This window comes from Oryzias melastigma, linkage group LG13 (assembly GCF_002922805.2).
Source record: "Oryzias melastigma strain HK-1 linkage group LG13, ASM292280v2, whole genome shotgun sequence".
NCBI lineage: Eukaryota > Metazoa > Chordata > Actinopteri > Beloniformes > Adrianichthyidae > Oryzias > Oryzias melastigma.
In genome coordinates this window covers 30800649-30820585 of record NC_050524.1, presented here as the reverse complement: position 1 = coordinate 30820585, position 19937 = coordinate 30800649, and the positions used below count along the sequence as shown (strand labels likewise).

The 19937-nt window shown below is 38.1% G+C and overlaps 1 protein-coding gene across 3 annotated transcripts; it reads right to left on the bottom strand.

Annotated features, from left to right (window-relative positions):
- Positions 1-2124: 2124 nt before the first annotated feature.
- tsku (tsukushi small leucine rich proteoglycan homolog (Xenopus laevis)) lies at positions 2125-15322 on the bottom strand. Of its 3 annotated transcripts, none has more exons than XM_024277768.2 (3): positions 15075-15322; positions 4717-5028; positions 2125-4299 (listed from the first exon to the last, which is right to left on the bottom strand). In XM_024277768.2, the coding sequence occupies exons 1-3, from the start codon at positions 15090-15092 to the stop codon at positions 3559-3561; spliced, it is 1071 nt and encodes a 356-aa protein (XP_024133536.1). In that variant the 5' UTR covers positions 15093-15322; the 3' UTR covers positions 2125-3558. The 3 variants fall into 3 exon arrangements, with proteins under 3 accessions (XP_024133536.1, XP_024133537.1, XP_024133538.1); XM_024277769.2 differs by having other exon boundaries at positions 15086-15322; XM_024277770.2 differs by lacking the exon at positions 15075-15322 and adding an exon at positions 6410-6565.
- Positions 15323-19937: the final 4615 nt, after the last annotated feature.

The following is a 19937-nucleotide window of genomic DNA, read 5'->3' as shown; positions in this document are numbered from 1 at the left end:
TAGCTTACCGTTTCCAAGTATGAATGAGAGTGAATAAACAATGAATATACATTGTAAGCATTTTAAGTGTCTGGTAAAGCGCAGAAAAGTTGAATCCATTATTATTGTTATTATATTACATTACAGATCTTGAGAAGATCTACATGGACCAAAAAAGTCGACACATTGTGTTCAAACCTACGGAAGACCTACAGGTGACCTTTGACCTCTGTCACTGCCAACCTGACATTGCAAAGTATTGAAGTGACTTTTTATTGACCAAATATTCATTTTCATTTCATTATACAGTACAAATAAATTTTTTAAAAATCAACAGCTATAGCCTGGAAGTGTATCTATGATTTTTTTTTTTTGGTGGGACAACTTGCAGAATCAGTGAGTGACTAATATTGTTTTACCCTCAATCTTTAGAGGTTGTCGAACTCTTGTTTTTATCTTTAAACTTTGTAATTTGTAGTTTAAATTAGTTTTAGATGGAGTGATAGTTGCCAAAAATAAATAAAATTAAAGCTACAAGTTTCCAACAATTTTAGAAAGAGCTAAGCCTGCAGTATACTGTGGTATCAAGCTACATTTTTTTTAAAAACAAAACAAAAACTAAGAGTTAATGCTTAAACTTATCGAGCTTGACCTGACTATACTTGAAACTTGGGCACTTTTGATCATCAGTTGATGTATTTTGGCGTTTTGGTGCACAAGTGGTTTCTTTCCATAAATTTGACCATGCCTGGGGTGTCATAGATATTTCCTACTGAGACTCAGGTCTGCTGCATAAATCTGGTTTCATCAAAGGGCAGATTATCCCATAGAAATTTAACTCAAACTTTTAGAAATTATGTTTTTATTTTGGAAATGTATTACACCCTTATTGTATAATCAGACAAAAATGTATTTCACAAAAAAGAGGGTATAAGTGCCAAAGAAGTAAAATATATTTTGTCTGTCAAAGACCTCTTTAAAGTTCTATTTATCTGAGCTAGTCTTAATCTGGATAAATCAGCCCACCCCATTCTCGACTGGATGTTCTTTTTTTAAAATACATCTTTGTTCTTGACATCAAATGGACCATAATTAGCAAATATTTGAGAAAGCACACAGTACTTAGCCTAAAAGGAGACTTGGCAAATCAAACCGGTACTTAACTGGTGATAAATTCTCAAACTTTACTTTGTTCACAAATACAAAAAGTACTGGTAATGAGTCCTTTAATTTCAGTAAATCCTGGGCTTTCCTGTCGGTTCAATCCTCAGAATTTCCTTGGATTTCAGAGGTAAACAGTAGGAATTGTTGCAGAGTTGGACAGTGTTTCACCAGATGTTTTGAGTTTATTTTTTTAGGGTCGAGTTTTGTGTATAAAAGTCAGACTTTAAATGATGTCTGGAGTGTGGAGAGCAATAAAAGACAGAAAAAAACCCCTCAAATAAACAGTTTTTGTGGTATTTCACCTCAAAATGAAACAGTTTTGTGATATTTTTCCTTCTTGTTCGATGGAAGTTTTCACTGATAACTCCCTACATTTTCTAGCTCAGGATGAAACATACATCTGTTTCTGACGCAAGAGCTGAAACCCCCCTCTGTTTGGTTTGGATTTCTGGCAGATGGGTGGACTATAAAAGATCAGTCACAGAAAACAAGGCATTTCGTGAATGTTTCTTCTAACCCACAAAGCAGACACACAAATTGCCAGACACATACTCACACACACACACACACACACACACAGACACACAGGATGAAGTTGCTGCTTCGTCAGATACGCACACTTTTTTTCCATGGTCACCACCCTGGCTGGTTCCCAGCACTAGGCCGTAAGCTGCCAAAGCCTGCTGTGTCTTTAAAGCCCAGTACACATGCAGGTCCAAACCACAATAGCGTTTCTGTATCCAGACACTTCCATATAAAACCAAAATAAAGAACTTTGCACACCATTTTTTTTTTGTGTGAAAGTTTAAGAAAAAAACTGCTGAGTTCTAAGTTTTGTGTCACTTTAGGAGCCACACCCTGCTATGATTAAGGCCTCTGCAGACAAATCTACACAAATGCTCAAGCGCAGAGGCTTGCACAACACTTTAGCAACTGTGGTTTTTGCTTTTAATTTGTAGTCTGTATGAAGAGTGCAAGTCATAGAAGTCAGTATTAGAAATTTATTTAAAAAAAAAAGAATTACACAAAAATGAAATTATATACATACATACAAATATAAACATTTGAACAACAGCTAATGCACTTTGATGTTTCAAGTCACAAAATAAAAGACATTTTACTGTAGGAGAGTCAATCCAAAACAAAACGTGGACTCTGGACACTTACAACCCCCTCAAATACAGATTTGAGGCTGATATCCCCCTCTAAATACCACAGGAATGCTGACAAAAACTTTACACATGTAAATAAAAGACATTTTACACACTTGCATTAATGACTGGTCATATATTATTGGTCCAATTTTTCTCCAAAAAATATATATTTTTACTGAAAAACCACACAAATTTTTGGATCAGTTCATTCTCCTGCAGTTAGGTTTTTGAAATTAAGTACAAACTATAAAAGGTGTTACATTTTTTGTTCCAAGTCTCCATGTTGTGATGAAAGAGTTGTTTAAATGGAGAGCTTGGTGGGAAACAAAAAGTGGCCAAAAAGTTCAAAACAATACTTTTGCTGTCGGGGAAACAACAACAGAGAAAAAGTCAACTCTTTGGATTTTACAACTGAACATTCTTGAAATATTTCTGCTGTAGCTGGCAAAAACATAATAAATCCATAGGCTTGTGTGGTATACTGTCAAATTAGAAACTAAATGAAAAGTTGAAATTGGAACCAAAAAAAGTATGATTCCTGTGCAAAAAAAAAAAAAAAAATGTAGTAAAAAAGATTGATTGCTAAATGTATCAGTTTATGAATTTCACAAATGTCTGTGGCATCGCTGTGAATATGTTCTGCTGTTAAATCTCAAAAATATTTGCACAACGATGCTTTAATACTGCTCCAAAGGTATACAGAACATCTGTTTTTGTCTAAACTGGGAACAAAAATTAACCTGAACAATAGAAAAAAAAATGTTTCTTTCCAGTTAGGATGTGGAAAATCCCAAGTTTGACAAATGTCTGTATAGATTTCATAAACAATGTACATTCCAATAATTAAGAAGTGAGTGTTTTCCTATTAACGTGTGGAAAGGTTTAGCAGCTTTTCACAGTAGCCCTAAAGCTAACAGACAGCAGTATTGATAAGAAGTTGTCTTGAAATGTGCTGTAAAAACTCAAATGAGAATTTTTAGTGGTCCACAACCATCCAATGAGAGTGGAGACGGTGTATAGTTTTCAGATAGACTGCTATGTGTTTGACATATATGGAAAACATGGAAATATGAATGATTGAAATGTTAAACTACACAAGTCCATCTTTAGGCTCTGGTTGCTAAAGGTGAACTAATAAACCATTTTTTTGCTGGTTAATCGTGTGAATACTGGTGTGAATGGTATAATCCAAGTGACCTAAATAGTAAAAACTGTTTTGCATATCAAAGTAGATAAGGCACAGGAAGGGAAGCGAGTTTCCTCACAACACGACTCCCTCCATGTTACAGTTCAACACTTCGTTGTGTTGGATCTGCCCCAACTGTCTGTGGAACTGGCCTTGTTTCTGACTGGTCCAGCAATGGACGCTCTGTCCCAGCTTGATACTCTTGATGCTCGGGAGGTGTGTCAGCACGTTGGCTGGCAGGGACTCTACGCCAGAGCCAGACAGGTTGAGCTCCTGCAGGGCATCCAGTCCACTTAACACGGTAGGACTCAGACTCTGCAGCTTAGGGTTGTTTGAGAGATCCAGAACTTGCAAACTTCTGAGACCCTTGAAGCTGAAAGGCTCAATGTTCTGCAGTTCACTGAGCCCACTGATGGATAAATAAGATAAATCCTTCAGTTGTGCAAAGGTGCCCTCTTTAATTTCTGAGATGGGGTTAGCATCCAGGTTGAGATATCTAAGTGGAAGTCCTTCCAGGTTTGGAACACTGGTAAGCCAGTTTGACGACAGATTTAAGCTCTGAATGTGCAGTGCTCTTCCGTGGGATGGAGTGGTGACTGACACGAGCTTGTTGTGGGAAAGGTCCAACGTAACAGGTTCACCGTTCACTTTAGCAGAAAATATATCCATGTTGAACTCCTGGAAGCGGTTGTGGCTCAGGTCAACATCAACCAGAGGAAGCCCTGAAAAGGAACCCAGTGAAAGGCTGTCCAGATCGTTGAGGCTTAGATCAAGACTCTCAAGGTATCGCAGCTTGGACAAGGCGTTGGGGCTGAGCTGAAAACGAGATGGAAGAAATTAATAAAGATCATTACTGGCTTTAATATTTACCCTTTAACTCTGGAGCTTTAGATACAGTGTTTACATTCTTTTGACTACCGTAACTCTTCAGCCGTTTACGAAATTAACATGATTCCAGCTGATTCTGAAGCAGCCTTTTGTTGATCTTTTGGATCACTTTTTAGTAGTGAAGAGCGTGTATATATCTATCTAAATCAGCTAATTATGTTCCGGAGGAAAACAGCTTTATAAATGACGGCGGAAAGTCGGTTTACTCAGTGACAGATTTAGCTGATTCCCAGAGATTAAGCAGACTTCAAAAGATTTACGAAGATGTCAAAAAGTGTATTGTGCTGCTAACAAAATCTCTGGTGTTCTGGAGTTAAACAATTAAATAAAAAAAAACATAACAACCTTTGTAATGTGGTTGCCGCTGAGGTCCAAACTTGTAAGTGTGGTGTATCCTGGACCAGATAGCATGGTGTCGCTGAGTGGGCCCAAGGCGTTGGAAGACAGGTCTAAATGGGTCGTATCCAGTGGGATGGGAATGGGCATGGAGGGTCTTGAAGGCAGACCTCTGCAGTCCACTCTGGTAAGACTGAAACTGTCAAACAGTCCATAGCTCTCCACCTCACAGTGACACCCAGGATAACAGTTCTTGACTGCACTGCACTGGATCACCAGCAGGAGAGACAAGCCGAGCCACAGGAAGCGCCCCATTTTCCTCTAAAGAAGAGAGGACAAGCGATCAGAAACATGCTTAATGAGTGCATCAACTAAGCTTTAAGTATCTCTGGAAACATTGCATTTTTATAACCTCTTTCAAAGCCATAATTAGAGAATTGAAGAGAAATGTGGACACAGAAAAGAAAAAATCAGTTTCAGTCTCAGTTCGATTTGATTCATGTCTTGCATTTCCTTCTTGAGCACAATTTGAACACAAAAAATAATTGGAGCCAGGTCAATTCACCAAATAGCCACTAGGTGGGCTATGACACTTCCTACTCACCTTCTACTGGTTTTGATGTAAGACTACCCAACTGTACAACAGAAATGTACAAGCTTTTTCACTTTCATGGATAGCGCCCAAATCTATGACAAAATGGGGTTCAGGATTTTTGACTGACAGGAAACCATCAAACCCTCAGAGTTAGAACATGTTCAACATGTCCAGGGTTTGGTGAAGTCGTAGCCAAGAAAACCCAAATGATTTGTAGATCAGCCAGATGCAAACCGATGTGTGAGAAAACTCCTGGTTACCCAACCTGGTACCGGTAATCCAAACCAGGTAAATGCAGCCCTGGCTTCATGAGGTAGATTCCTACCAGAGACACTAATTTAATAGTCAATTAGTCGTTACTTTATATTATATGGAGTCAAAGTTGAACAAACTTGTGAGCGTTCAGTACAAAAAAATGCAATTTTTCACTAAATTAACTGAAAATGTAATAAACTATTGTCTTATTTGTTCTTTATTTTCAGTTAGTTTAAAGCTAATGATGGTTAAGATGTGTGCTTTACATCAACTTTATACATGACCTGATTAGTCGACTAACTGAAAAAAATAATCGTTGATTGGTCAACTATTAAAATACTTCTTTGTGGCAGCCCTATCCAGAAGTGAATTTGCAAAAACAGGCTGCTGTGCTGATGCTCAACCATAAGAGGGGAATTGAGAAATCACCCTATGTAACCCCCAGGCAACTTAAATGTTGCATGACAATTATTGCACACATTGAGCAGTTGACTTTCAAAGAGTTGACATAGTGAAGGTCTAGGAACCTGTTTATTCCTGTGCAGGTTAACATGCAAACTGATTTCTATTCAAACCTGAAACCAGATTAATCCAGTGAATGTTAGCACAGCATTTCATTCTAGATTTATTGATATTGTCCGTCTTAGAATGCAAACATTTTGTGGCTTTAGAAATTCAGAGTTGTTAAGCACAGTACACAAGGCTTTTATTCAAGATATAAACATAAAAGTCAATAACTTTGTGTGCACTCAGAAAATTACAATCCATCTTGCCTTCAAGTTTTAGAGCGAAAGAGGAAGAAATATTACACAGAACTCCTGACAAGATAATAAAACTTAAGAGCTAACATACCTTTCACTCGGCTCTTGTTTTGCCCCTCTGTGCACCTGTCCCTCATGCAGTTCTTTTTAAACCATGCGAGCACACAACTACGCGTGCTCGCCCAAAGATAAGTACGAAAAGTGGACAGAGGTCAGCAGTTGCGTAACCACTAGAAATGTGCAGTCACTGTAAGCCTGATTAGGCAGAACACAGCAGAGTACAGGTTGGAAGACAAGCCAAAGTTTATTGCTTTACAGCTGCGTGAGAAATTTAATTACCGCTTTGGCTGTCGTCTGCCACTTGGTTCTAGACACTAGACTGTAATCACCACCGGGGTCGCTGCTTGACACCAACTAAGGAGAGAACTGAGCCATTCTGACAGAGGGCTGCCAATTGAAAATAAAAAGGAAAAAAAAATGTTTTAACACTTTTGTTTAAAATATTAACTATATTGTAGAGCAGGGGTTAATGTAGTGTTATCTATGGTTGTGTAACTGTCATCTGGAATCCACTGTACTTGTGGGTCAACAAAGGCGGCTAAAACCCAGTTCAAAGTCCACAGGACCTCACCTCTGTACAGAGTTGCTTTCCATGTCTTAACCGGTTAACTTTGCTTTAAAAATAAAATGCAACTGCATATTATTTTTTGTTTTTCAAAATAATGGCAATTTGTTTAGTTTGTGCACAAGTCAGTCAGTGTTTAAGTTTGTGATTTGTAGGTGAACACTTCAGAAACAGGATTTACCTTATCAGGCACAGATAAGATTTAAAGGCTTTTAATTAGGCTACGGACCCAAATATTGCACTTGCTAGACAAATTTTGATAGGAATATCTCAGGTGAAATTAAAACGAACTGATTTCAAACACAGAATGGTCTACACAAGGGGAACATGTTTGTTAGACAGATTGAAGAATCAGAACGGAAGTTTAAAATGAGACCAAATGATCAAAAACTCTTAGATGTTATTAACACTCACATATTTAAAGATGAACTCCAATAAGAAAGTATATATAAAGAAAGTTAAGTCTAAAATTTGATTTCTAAGTATTTCTTTATTCAAATCATTGTGAATCAGGAGCAGAGAATAAAATACTCTATTAAAAACCGTATCTGTGATGTAGAAAACAAGATAGATGAGCCAAAAGATCCCTTCTCCGCTCTATTCTGATGCATCAACTTGCAGACAAATAGAACATCTTTGTTTTCCTCATCTGAGCTGGAATCTGGATCTAAACTGTACAACTGGATAGCTCCAATGTTGCTCACCATTTTTGTTGTTAGGTTGGGGTTTGTGAGTGGCTATAGCTAGCAGGAGAGGGCATAAACAGAGAGCTCTAAGTAGCGGGTGATGGGAAGGGGGGCAGAGTTGCTCTTCACTAACAGTTCCACCCACAACTCAGAGGCGAATTTCTCATGAACTCCTGCTGCAGAGCAGACTAGACAAGCCCAGACTGGACTTTTGAGCATTCATAGAAAAATGGAATGGACCCGGTAGCGCGGAGCTTCTGTCGTCACACAATGTTACCCATTGATTGGGGGAAAGGTTTTACGGCAAAAGCTAGCATCCAACCCGCGATTTTCCCGGCTCCAGATCCAAACCGAAAAATGTGTCCTCTTTTCGCCTCGATTCTTCTTTTTACCCCCCAAAAACGTCTTGCAAAGAATAATAAATTCTTTCCGTTGGGGATCGAATATACGCCAAATCCAGAAATATGGAGACACCACCCCACCCCCACCCCCCGTTTCCACCCGACATCCGCGACCGAAGAATGTCAGTTACCGATCTATACTAATCAAAAACAGCTCTGATAATGCTTTGTAAAACATTTGAGTATTGCTCAACATAAAGAATTTTTCTCTCTTTTTAATTCAGAACAATAGACTGTTCTGCAGCGTAGAGGCTGGCTTCATCCATAATAAAGACCTGCTCCAGATTATAATTATCCTCCACAGTTATCTTTTTAATTTTCCGTCCGTTTCTGAGTCAGCTGATGCAGCTTCTCTTTCTCTGTAGTTGCACCATTTTGATGCACAGCTAGGTCATCGGTCTACACCCCGCATGCGCTTTGATGGTCCAACGCTCAATGGAAACGCTCACTTGAATCGCCCGGATCGATTTAACCCGGACCAGAGAGTACTGGTCTGGTCTGTACCGCTTAGTAAAAACGAGTCACCACAACAGACCGCTGGGAATGCTTTGAAAATAGATCAAACGATGGTTGGAGTGGGACTTCAAAACTCTGGATAGTCCCAGCCTTCACAGACAGGAAAGGTTAAATTAGGGAAAACTTTCGAAGTCTTTCAAAGCAAACATTTTCTCCAGTTTAACAGTTGTCAGATTTTTGCGTGGGTTAAAAGTCACATCTCCACATTCCTCATTACTGCGATTAAAAACTCTAAACTTTCTTCACCAGGTGTTCCCCTCACTTTCATGATAATAAATCTTCACAGCAAACTCCTTCCAGCACAACCTCCACATCAAACACTTTCCAATTACTGCAATTAGCCAGGAGCAATTCCCTGAGTGAGCTCTTGGCAAGCGCCTCTATTCAGGCCATTCTCAAAGGTTTCTACAAAACTTTTTTTTACCTAGTATAATAAAACTATCAGCAAGTTGTTATTTATTCATTTATGTGTGTTTGTTGAGTTCATTTACCTTTTACCTTGTGATGAAATGCATGGTGCAGCAATTAAAGAAGGGTGTTATCAATTATTCAGATTACGTGTGAGACTTTTATTTCCCACGTGCAAGCAGTTTATTTGAGGTCAAATGAAATATTTCCTTTCAGTCCCTTCTCTTTTACCCTCGAGCTGAGGGATCTATCTCTGCAATCTGAAGCTCTCTCAATTCACAGAGGTGTTTGCATTCATGTCAAACCTCATCCTCAACGCTCGAGAGACAGGTGATGTGGAGATTTTAAATTATCGTAGTATCAATTTTGCATATGAAAACTTTTCGGTTCATACCTGAATTCTCACTCAGACGCCTAGTTAAGTGTATTTTTGCAAAGCCGAGGGCTTGGTTTGAGACAGTTGCATGGACTTTCAAATTAGACTTTAAGAACATCAAAAACTATCGGACAGAATTTAGGAACCAGCCCTTTTCAGTGACCTTTGTTTCAAGAATTGACTGTATCAGAGACCTGGACAGAGTAAGAGTGACATCATCCATAGAAAACACCTTACTTCCAGCTCTAGCAAAACAAAGCCAAATCAGTCGCCATTTTTCCGGGATGTGGACACGGCCATCAGGAGCCAGACGAGGTTAGTAAGAAGCGATTAGTCTGAGTCAGTCTAAGTCAAGGGTCTGCAACTCTCCATGGTGGCTCTTTGGCCAAACATAAAATAAGTCAGTGAGACTGCTGACCAGCCATGTCGACCTTTGGAGTCAGCAGCTCCCTCCAAGAGCTGCCAAACCAAAACTACCTAAAAAAAACAAATAAAGCCTTCAAACTAAGACTACCAAGGTCCAACCTCAAACTAAAATAACAAAACCCAGCAGTGAGGACAAAGAGGGGAAAAAGAACAAAATAAAAGAAAAAGAAAATAGCATATTTTTAAAGTAAAGATTAAATAATTAGCATTAATTTAATTTAGATTAGTTCCATTTATAAATTGATGGCTGAGGTGCACATAGATGATAAATTATGTAGGTTTTTACATCCTGTTGACCTGAAGATGTTTTGTTTGCGCAACGTTACCCCCAGAATACACAGATTTTACATGCAAAACAAAACTTTGGTAAAAAGTTCGATCTTTTATGAGTTAAAAGAACATATTATCTTGTGCTGCACAACATTGATTACTAGCTGCCCAGAGCTGCACTGAGACAATCCTGATCCTCTTTTATTTTGAAAATAAGTTGGAGATTTGTCAAACGTTTAAAAAAAAACACACACATTGAGAGATGCCAAGTTCTTTTTATGTATATTTGCTTTTGTTTGTGAAAAAAAAGTCATAATTCACTTTTATTATTAAGAACCAGAAGGCCATGAATGCCATTTCAAATTTATTAAAGGCTAAAGTAAGACTCTGCGGCTCCTTCTAGGTTTTGATCAGTAGAAATTGAACCCAATTGGCTCTTTTACTGTTAAACATTGCCGACCCCTGGTCCAAGTCATCTCTTCTATAGCAACTACTGTCGCCAATCAAGAGTAAGCTTGCTGGAAGTCTACAACCCTGCCACTGAAACCAGCTCGAGAGAATCTGTCAATTGTTTGAGATGGGGGCAGTGGGCACCACTTGCTTTTTCTGAGGCATCAGATCGGTCAATTTATAACTTGAATAATTTGCGCTAAAGAAAAACTATCTTTAAAAAAAAAAAAAAATTGGATTAGCAAGTAGATGCTGAGAAAAATGTATCAGATCAAGAAAGGTTATACTGACAAATAGAATGACTTCTATCGCTCTATTGAAGTCTATGGGAATTTGGTTTCTAGGGCCAGAAATACCACCTATTTGGAATGTGAGGGGAAGGGGCCATTCAATCCATTTCTCTTATACAGTCAATCGTTTCAAGTCACAAGCTGTTGAAGAAAACCGGTCACAAGAACCTCCAGCCACGAAACCAATTCGCCTGACATCCTGAACCGGTTCTTGTCACGCTCTGACAACCGTACTGACGGGGTTAACAGTCATCAACAACAGCAACAGTCAAAGCAAGGCATAACATCCTCTCACTAGAAAGGCAATCCATCTATCTTCTGAACCCAATAAAACCTTTTTCAGGTCACGGGGTTGCTGGAGCCTATCCCACCTACAGTTGGGTGAAGGCAGGGTACGGCCAGGACAGGATGCCTCACAGTCACTGGGCCACACAACAAGGACAATTTAGAGCAAGAGCCGGGAGTGTGTTTGTAGTTGGCACATAGAGAGAAAGACAGTGGCACGCAGGGGGTGTGACAGTAATAAGCACTTCATTTGTAGTCCGTTTTTTTTTTTTTTTAATTATTATTATTAAAAAAATGGGGGGGGGGTATATAGGGCTGGGCGATAAAACGATTCTGCATTTTACTTGATATATAGTTGGTGATGGCACACTTGTTGAGGAGAGAATTTCAAATTGGCACTTCATGTCATAAACGTTGCTGACCCCTGATTTAGAGTAATCACATAAACAAATGAGAGCATCTGAAACAAAGGAACTATTTTTCACAAAAGATAAAGTTTTGGTCTCATTGACTCAAATATTTAAAAAGTGCATTTTTTTGTGCTGAACGCTCACAGCTTTGTTCAACTTTACTACACTCTGACTCCATATAATATAAAGTAAGTAATGACTAAATTAGTCGTCAGCTATTTTAATAGTTGATTAGTCGTCGATTAGTCGAAAGTAGCAGCCCTAAAACACACATGCACAAGGAGAACATGCAAACTCCAGTCGGAGAGGTCCCAGCCGGGATTTGAACCTTCTCTCTATGAGGCGTCAGCGAGAGTTCTTCACCGTGAAGTCGGACCACAGAAAGCAAGCAGTTTATTGCCTAGAAAAGGAAAAAAAAAAGCCTAATTCTGGCAGGCGTGTCTGGCTTTGAGTAACTTAACATAATCTGTCAAAGGTGAATTCTAGAAATGCAACAACTCCTGTTTAGAAAAACTGATATTTAGAAGACCAATGCGACCTTGACTTTAATATGAGGGTAGAGAGCCGTCTAGGCTGCAGAAGTAAGAATTGCAAATCCAGCATCACAGCTGTTGATAGCTGGCAGAAAAGCCATTTATGTGCCTGAGTGTTGAGGTACTCAAACCAGTCATCAAGTGACCTTCTGCCTCACCAGAATATGATGGAAAGAAGTTTGCAGTCACTGGTCTGTGGTGTCACAAAGGAGTTTTTTTTACCTTGAGTTAATAATAAAAGGTAACTTGATTTTCAGTTGTCTTATCTATAGTCGACAGTTTACCCATTACAACACACCTGTGTGTTTATGTGTATGCAATGTATGAATATGGATTCCTGCAAGTCACCAATCTAAGACGGATCTTCACCAGTTGGTAAGAAGAGCTATTCCTCCTAAGAAAGCTCAGAAAAGCCACACTCCAAAAGTCAAAGTCTCCCACCAGGCTTTAGACAATAAAGCTCTGAAATCGGGATGTAACATGATGAAACCAACAGACAACAGGATGATGAAAAACACAAACCACAAAGCTGACAGAAACTTCTACTCTCTCTCCCATTATAAACAAACAACTAAAAGAGTCCACAAGCAAGTAGATCAACAGGTTTATTTCAATTTAGTAATAAAACCTACAAAAAAACTTTATATAGAAAAAAACACACATCATTATTACACAATAAAAAAGTAATCTGCTATAACCTCAACATTTAGGATGATGAAAACTGTGATTTTAACATCTTCTTGTGGCGTTTTTCTGACGATGGGGGGCACAAATACAGAAAATTAAGCTTAAAATTGCACATCTGAGTATATCTTTATTCAAATTGTTGTGAAACAGGGCTAATACAAAAAAACATTACATTTGTGACAAAGAAAATGTGATGGGTGGGCAAAGATTTCTCTGCTCCAATCTCTCAGTAACAGGGTGGAGAAGAGGGGTGGGGTCGCTCTGTTCCAACAATCCCGCCCACAACTCAGAGGCAAATTTCTCATGAACTACTGCCGCTCTGCAGAAACTATGTCCTAAAAAATGGATCATCTTCTAGGAACGCTTTGAAAATGGATCAAAAGATGATTAAAGATTTTTTGCTATAAAGTTTCACCGTTGCATCAGATACCAATACCATAGCAGTGAAACCATGAAAAAAAAAAATAAAAGTAAAGTCAACTGACGTTTAGAGACAATGAATTAAGTGCACATACTAGCAACTATCTAACGTCTTTAGATAAAAGCAAGAGTAGCCAGCCACGACTGTGAAGCAAATGATCATTTCTGGATCTGTGGAGGCTTAATGTTAGGTGGAAAAGTTGTTGTCAGCAAGAATCTCTGGGTTTGTCATTATGATCTGCAGCATAATGATTATTTAACCTTGAAGCAATACAAACGTGGTGAAATAATGTCTGCCCAGAACTTGGAAATGTTTGGCCACCTCTTGTGACGGCGGTAGTTCTGCCTATGAAGGGCTGCAAAGTTAATTTGTGATTGTTTCAAACGTACACAATCTAGTCCCATAAGCAGGTCTGTCTGATCTAATCATAGCTGATGTACTCTTGGCTGTTTACACATTGACATTTATCTACATTCTTTAAATCCCTTCATGCTCTACTGTCTCTAGGAGGACAGAAACAAGACTATCTCTTATCAAAGATTTGTTTTTTTGATGTTTTCCCACATTTGTTTCACATTTTAATTATGTTAAACTATGCAAAGATCACAATAAAACGAAAATAAAACAAACTTCCTTTGTTTTTGTTTTTAGAACATTGTTCCAACACTTCCTGTTTGAGTGTGCTTGCTTTCGTTTCGGTCATTACAGAGTTCATTAACTCTGATGACCTCCAAGTAAACAAACACATTATTTTTTTCATGCATTCAATATATCCACGTGTCGTTTGGATTGAGTTTAGTTTGCATGAAACCGTAAAATGTCTACTTTTTTCTAAGCTTTTGCATAGACATGCAGATGCAACTTGTGTCGGTTCATAAGAACATTTGGGACTTTGTTGCAACATAGTGTGCACTGGAAAGTTTGACTGTCTTTCAGACGTGAAGGCTCAGGTCTTGAAGAGAAAAAAAAGAGGAAGCATCTTGGGATACGCCATATTTCATGTTCCTCAAAAGTTTGTATACGAATGTGATAGCAATGTTTTCCTATAAAATTTTAATTAACTTTAAAAAAAGTACAATTTACCATTTTTAAGAATTGTTTGCACGCATTTTGAGACCTTGTTTACAGTTTATTGGTATATATATATATATATATATATATATATATATATATATATGCTTTAAGCATCAGATCAAAAATTAAAATTGTTCAACTATTCTTAATTATGAATGCAAATTTATAGTTTGCTTTAAATGTTAAATTTTGATATTTTGACATGAAACATAACAAAAAATAAATAAAATAGTGCAGTGCCTTAAAGTTGTGAACTTTTTCTCATGAAGACTTTTAAAAAAAATGTTTTTTTAATAATTAAAAAGACCAACATCACTAAAATATATGTTTTGCATAATTTTAGACAACAATTCTGCACTTACTTCCCTGTCTCCAGACTATGCAGGAACGGCTCAGACTTTTCACACCGGATGAAAACAAAATATAACTATAAATTAAATTTTATAAAAGGAAACCAAATGCAATGGGACTGCTTCTGTCGCCCACTCGCATCCCCGCGCTGCCCGGGAAGTGAACAGGAAAGGCGGGTGTGCTGTCGTGCACGGACACCCCGGCAGATCGGGTTTCTCGCGGCTGTACGTGGCAAACAGCTGGCAGAAAAATGCTCAGAAATGTCACCTCGTGCTTTTTGTCACCTTTCTCATCCTCCCCGCCCCCTTACTGCCTGTCAACACAGCCACGCGCACTTGGTCTCGTGCGTTCGGACACTTTCCCCCTCTGAGCGATGGAGGAGATGATTCGGAGCTACTAGAGGCGGCGAACGTGAAAGTTGAACTAACCACAGGTCCCACTACCATTTCAAACTTAAATGAACTTAAACTTGAAACTCAAACCATTTTTCTCCGAAATTCGTTATTTCACACGTTCACGCAGTTGTGGGAGTTTCGGAAAAACTTACTTTCATCATACCTTTCATCCGGGCTTCTCCGACACTTTTTCACTTCACCGCTCCCATTTCCCGCAGTGCCCCGCAGCGCTGCTGTGTCCCGGCGGCCCGGCTCCTCTGCGGGTCTTCATGAGCTTTGAGTTTGACTCTTCTCTGCCGCTAGAAACCCCCGCAAGATATATCCACGCGGGGACGCGCCCCGCCTGCTCCCATTCCACGAAAGTCCTGCGTTCTTTTTTAGCGTCAAACGGGCGAATGGAACCCACTTCCTGTCGAGGTTTTCAAAATAAAGGGCTGGAAGAGCGAATTTTGGGGTTTGTGGCGTCTCAAAGGGGGCCTTTGGCCTCCTCAATTTTTACTTCTTTTTTTTATATTTTTAATTTAAACAAACCAACTAGTTACCTGTTGACATGTTTTAATCTAATAAATAAATAAAAACGAGTAAGTCAATAATTATAGCTAAAAAAAAACTCTTCTTACTCTTTCTAATTATTTCAACTTACAAAAAAAAAAAATGCATGACTAATCAACGGTAACACCTGTATAGAATCACATCTGCAACCATGTGTCAGTCAGTCTAAAAGCTTAATAAGAAAAATAATTGTTACTACTACTATGCCTATAAATATAATACCCGTATGCAACAACTTCTTTAAAAAAACTAAGGTTTGAAGTGGGACAAGTGCATCAACTAACGTTTTACTCTGTACAACTCAACAAAAGACAACAAAATGAAAGTCCCACTGCAATCATCTTTTGATCTATTGTAACAGTGTTCTTAGTGGTCTTTTATTAATACTATAACACAATAATAAAAAAACTGTGTTGTTTTCTTGGACATAGTTTCTGCAGAGCGGCAATAGTTAATTAGAAATTCATCTCTGAGTTGTGGGTGGGACTTTTGACGTGGAATAAGCCCATAGTAGCTTCTACATTAAACCTAGAAGTTTTTTGTGTCCACTCCTGATTCACAACAATTTTAATAAAGAAATACTCAGAAATTTCTTTTTTAAGCTTCATTTTCTTTTAATATGTCCTCCATCATGAGAAAATGACCACAAAAACATGTTAAAATCGCAATTTTCATCAGTGTGGGTCTTAAATGTTGAGGTTACAGCAGATTACTCTCTTTATTCTGTAGCAATAAGGTGTGTTTCTTCTATTTTAAGTGTTTCTTTTGTAGATTTTATTACAAAACAGAAATAAAGCTGTTGATCTGCTTGCAAACACAATGTGCAGTGGGCCTTTAATAATGTGGAAATTCTCTAGCAACATTTTAAAAAAATGGTTGAACACAATCACAACAACAGAAATATAATCAATTAATATTTAAAATAATAAAAATCAAAAAAGTTTTTGCTTAGGTTCTGACTTAAGGTGGACTTTATTGTGAAAGTCCCTCATTTTAAGTTTCGAGTTCTCCCTCCAGTGGTAATTTATAGAACTGTAACACATGTTACTTTCAGTATGTTTTAAATTTAAGACTTAAATGTAGGCTCTTGTTATAAGCTACATGTAGTATGTTCAAATATGTTGAAAAGAAGCTATTTATTATATGCAAACTTTGATAACAAGTTAATCATTTCACATACTTTAAGGTTTTAAATGAGTTGCTTTCAGGTTTGCACAGACATATATAAAATATTTTGTGATAGCAAACAGCTTAAAAAGGTTGTAAAACATTTTAAAATGAATGGTGATATTTGATTATATTCCCCATGTTGACCGTATGATGTTTGGCTTGTCACATGACATTTATATGACGTTTTTATTCATGGCAAACCACAGAATGCCAGATGGGACAAAACTGAATTATGGTGCCATCTGGTGGCAGATGAGAGTGTTGGTATGTATGCTGATTCGAGAGTCCAGGTTGTTCCAATTATTATCATTAATGAGAACAAAGCTGCCTTTCCCATTTCCAATATTTTTTGTATTTCTGTGGATCAAACCATTTCTATACAAGGAACAGATGACCCTAACCTCCCATCACAGATTATCTCATGAATACTATTTTCTAACTCATCAGACGCTTTTATTTTAATAAGCCGTGAAATCGTCATGTGTTCCCTTTTCACTTGTGAAGGCTTGACAGGATTTCAAAGGGAAGCAGAAACAATGTTATGCAACAAGCCTGGTTATTTCACTTGGCCCAGAGTTCCCTTTCTGATGAAACCGATAGCCATTGACGTGAAAAGAAAACAGACTTTTCCTGAGCCTTGAAAAAAAAAACAAATTAAAACCGGCTCCTTGCCTGGTCTTCCTTTCACAATACTTTTGTTTACTGCCCCATGTAAAAAGATATGACATTTTCTAATCATTTTTGTTTTTGTCTTTCTAATCAGCTGGTGACACATTAAGACAACCTGTAGTAAAAGGTAAAATGTTTACCAGTTGCAAACCTCACTTTCTAAAGCAGAATACACCTTGACTATATCTTGAACTGAAACATCTGGTATCTTTTAATTGAATTCACTCTCATCTTCATAGATTACAGATGTGTTTTCAACACTTTGACATGTGTGTATAATGGTTTCTTTGAAAGAAAGACATACATTTTTTTTCAACTAACCAACTCCAGAAAATCATTTATTTTTCATTTTTTGGTCAATTTTGTGGAATGGTAAGTTTATATTTTCACTATATTGTAATTATTCCTTGTGTTACTTACTTTTTTTTCCCCACTAGATGGCAGCAGAGCTACATAGGGTTATGTAGACATACAGCATGCTTAAATCGATCTTTTGAAAAAAACATGGACTAAATCAGGTGCTCATTTTGGTTCAGGGGCCACATTCAACTTGTCTGATCTAAAGTGGGCCGGACCAGTTAGACTCCGGCAGCCCCGTGACCCAGAAGGGTTAAGAAAATGGATGGTTGGATTTTGGTAATTATGGTGTCATATCTGATCATTTTTATGGCAGCCTAACAGCAGTGAGGCTCACAGGGAACCAAACTGCATCTTACATAGACACGGCAAAGATAGGCTGTTTATTTTCCTGATCTGTAGTCATGCCAGTCTAGATTTTCTTTTGCTCCCCCTAGTGGTGGATTTGCGCATTTTGGTCATTTTTTTTTAAAAACATAGCTCGCCACAAGGATGGGCCGGAAAACTTGCTTTTTTTCCCAACATCCTTAGATTTTTATTAATAAATAGGTACTAATAATTACTTTTTTTGAGGGATAAAACCCAAACTAACTTTCAAACTTGAGGCCTAGGGAATAATGAAACATCAACAAACTGTGTTCTTGAGAGTCTCATCTTATTTTCTGGCATTCTGTTCCAACCGCTCTCCATTCTCTTTTATGGCTGACTTTTTCCGTTATTTGATTTATTTAGGTTTTTCTGCCTTTTTGGGGATGTGCAATAAAATAATGCACTATTTGAAGTCTTTTTTCTATGTATATGAACTGTTAAGTTTTCAGTTTTTTTGTTTTTGTTTTTTAGCGTATGACAGTACAGCAGTGGGGCAGTCTCAGGTGCAGCATTGTGTTGGGCTGTGTTCACCTCTTAGTCTGCACTCAAAGCGCTGTGTCATCACTTCTCTCCCCTATTCCTGGATACAGGACAGCGTCGTCAAGGTGTTAGGTTTAAGAGGCTCTTCAGCTTACAGGGGATGTAGGTCAACAAAGGTGGAATCCTGCTATTTTTGTGAAATATTTCTGTTCAGGAGGATATATTTTTTTCAATAGGAAAGAAAATGTGTTTATGGGAGTGTTTGAGAACCATAAATAATTAAACACTGCTCATTTTTGACATTTTCTTTTGTCAATTTTTTCAAAGTCATTCATTTGCGCCTGACTTTTTGTGTTGACGTTATAGACTGCCAGGCACGCTGTTTCACCTTTTGAAAAAGGTCTGAAAAGACTGACGTGAGCAAAATGCAGAGCTCATGAGACCCACAGGGAAAGCCCTTTGTTATCTGTAATTATTCCCACTCCACCAAGCTTCAAATTCATGTATTCTGTGGGGATATTAGGCCAATTAAACCATGACACACACGTATTGGTGCGTAGTGGCTTTGGTGTGTCTCCATGGAGAAACAAAAAGACCCAATTTTGCTCATTTAGGAGGATAAATTATGCTTAACTTTACTTAAAACTCCAGTTTGGGGACAAAACATCCAGGAAAAGAATCTAGATTTAATATGTTTTCGACGTAATCACATATATTGAGTCATTCCAAATGTAAAAAATTCCAAATATAATTTTTCAAGAAATATTTGAAAGCCCAAGGCTACACATAGCCAGGGCTTTTAAATAAGACTAAGGCCTATACTCTCAATCCTCTTATACTGTGTCTCACTGAAGATGGATTAGTGAGTAACACCTACGTTTGGACCCCGGGTCACTTTGGAGGGATTTGATTGAATGGGCCTGAAGCTGACACTGACGTCGGAATATATATGTTACATTTTTTTGTTTTTATTCGTAAGTAGGATTTTTAAGGTCCATCGATCATCTTAAATTTGCTTTAAAAGATGTAGACTTCTTTGGCCCTCTCCTGCACATAAGAAAGAAGAACTTTTGGACTTTTTAAAAATTTATTTCTTTTTCAAAACATGCCATCTGCAAATATACCTGTTCGTGGAAACGCAAAGGAGCCTTCAGAGACACTGATGGCAGGACATAAGTAGCTCTCTGGAGGGCTGAAGCTGACAGTCAAACGAAACAGACGCAGTGCCAGAGCTCTGCACCAAAAACAATGAACGGGCGTTGTGCTTGCCTGAGTGACGTCGAGAGGAATAGGTAAGGTTTGGAGATGGTTAGTTGAAAATCTTGCAAAGATCTACAAACACACCGGAGGCTGGCACCTGTACGATTGTCTCACAGCATCTTGGATCTGTGTGGAGGACATCAGAGGAATGGTAGGTC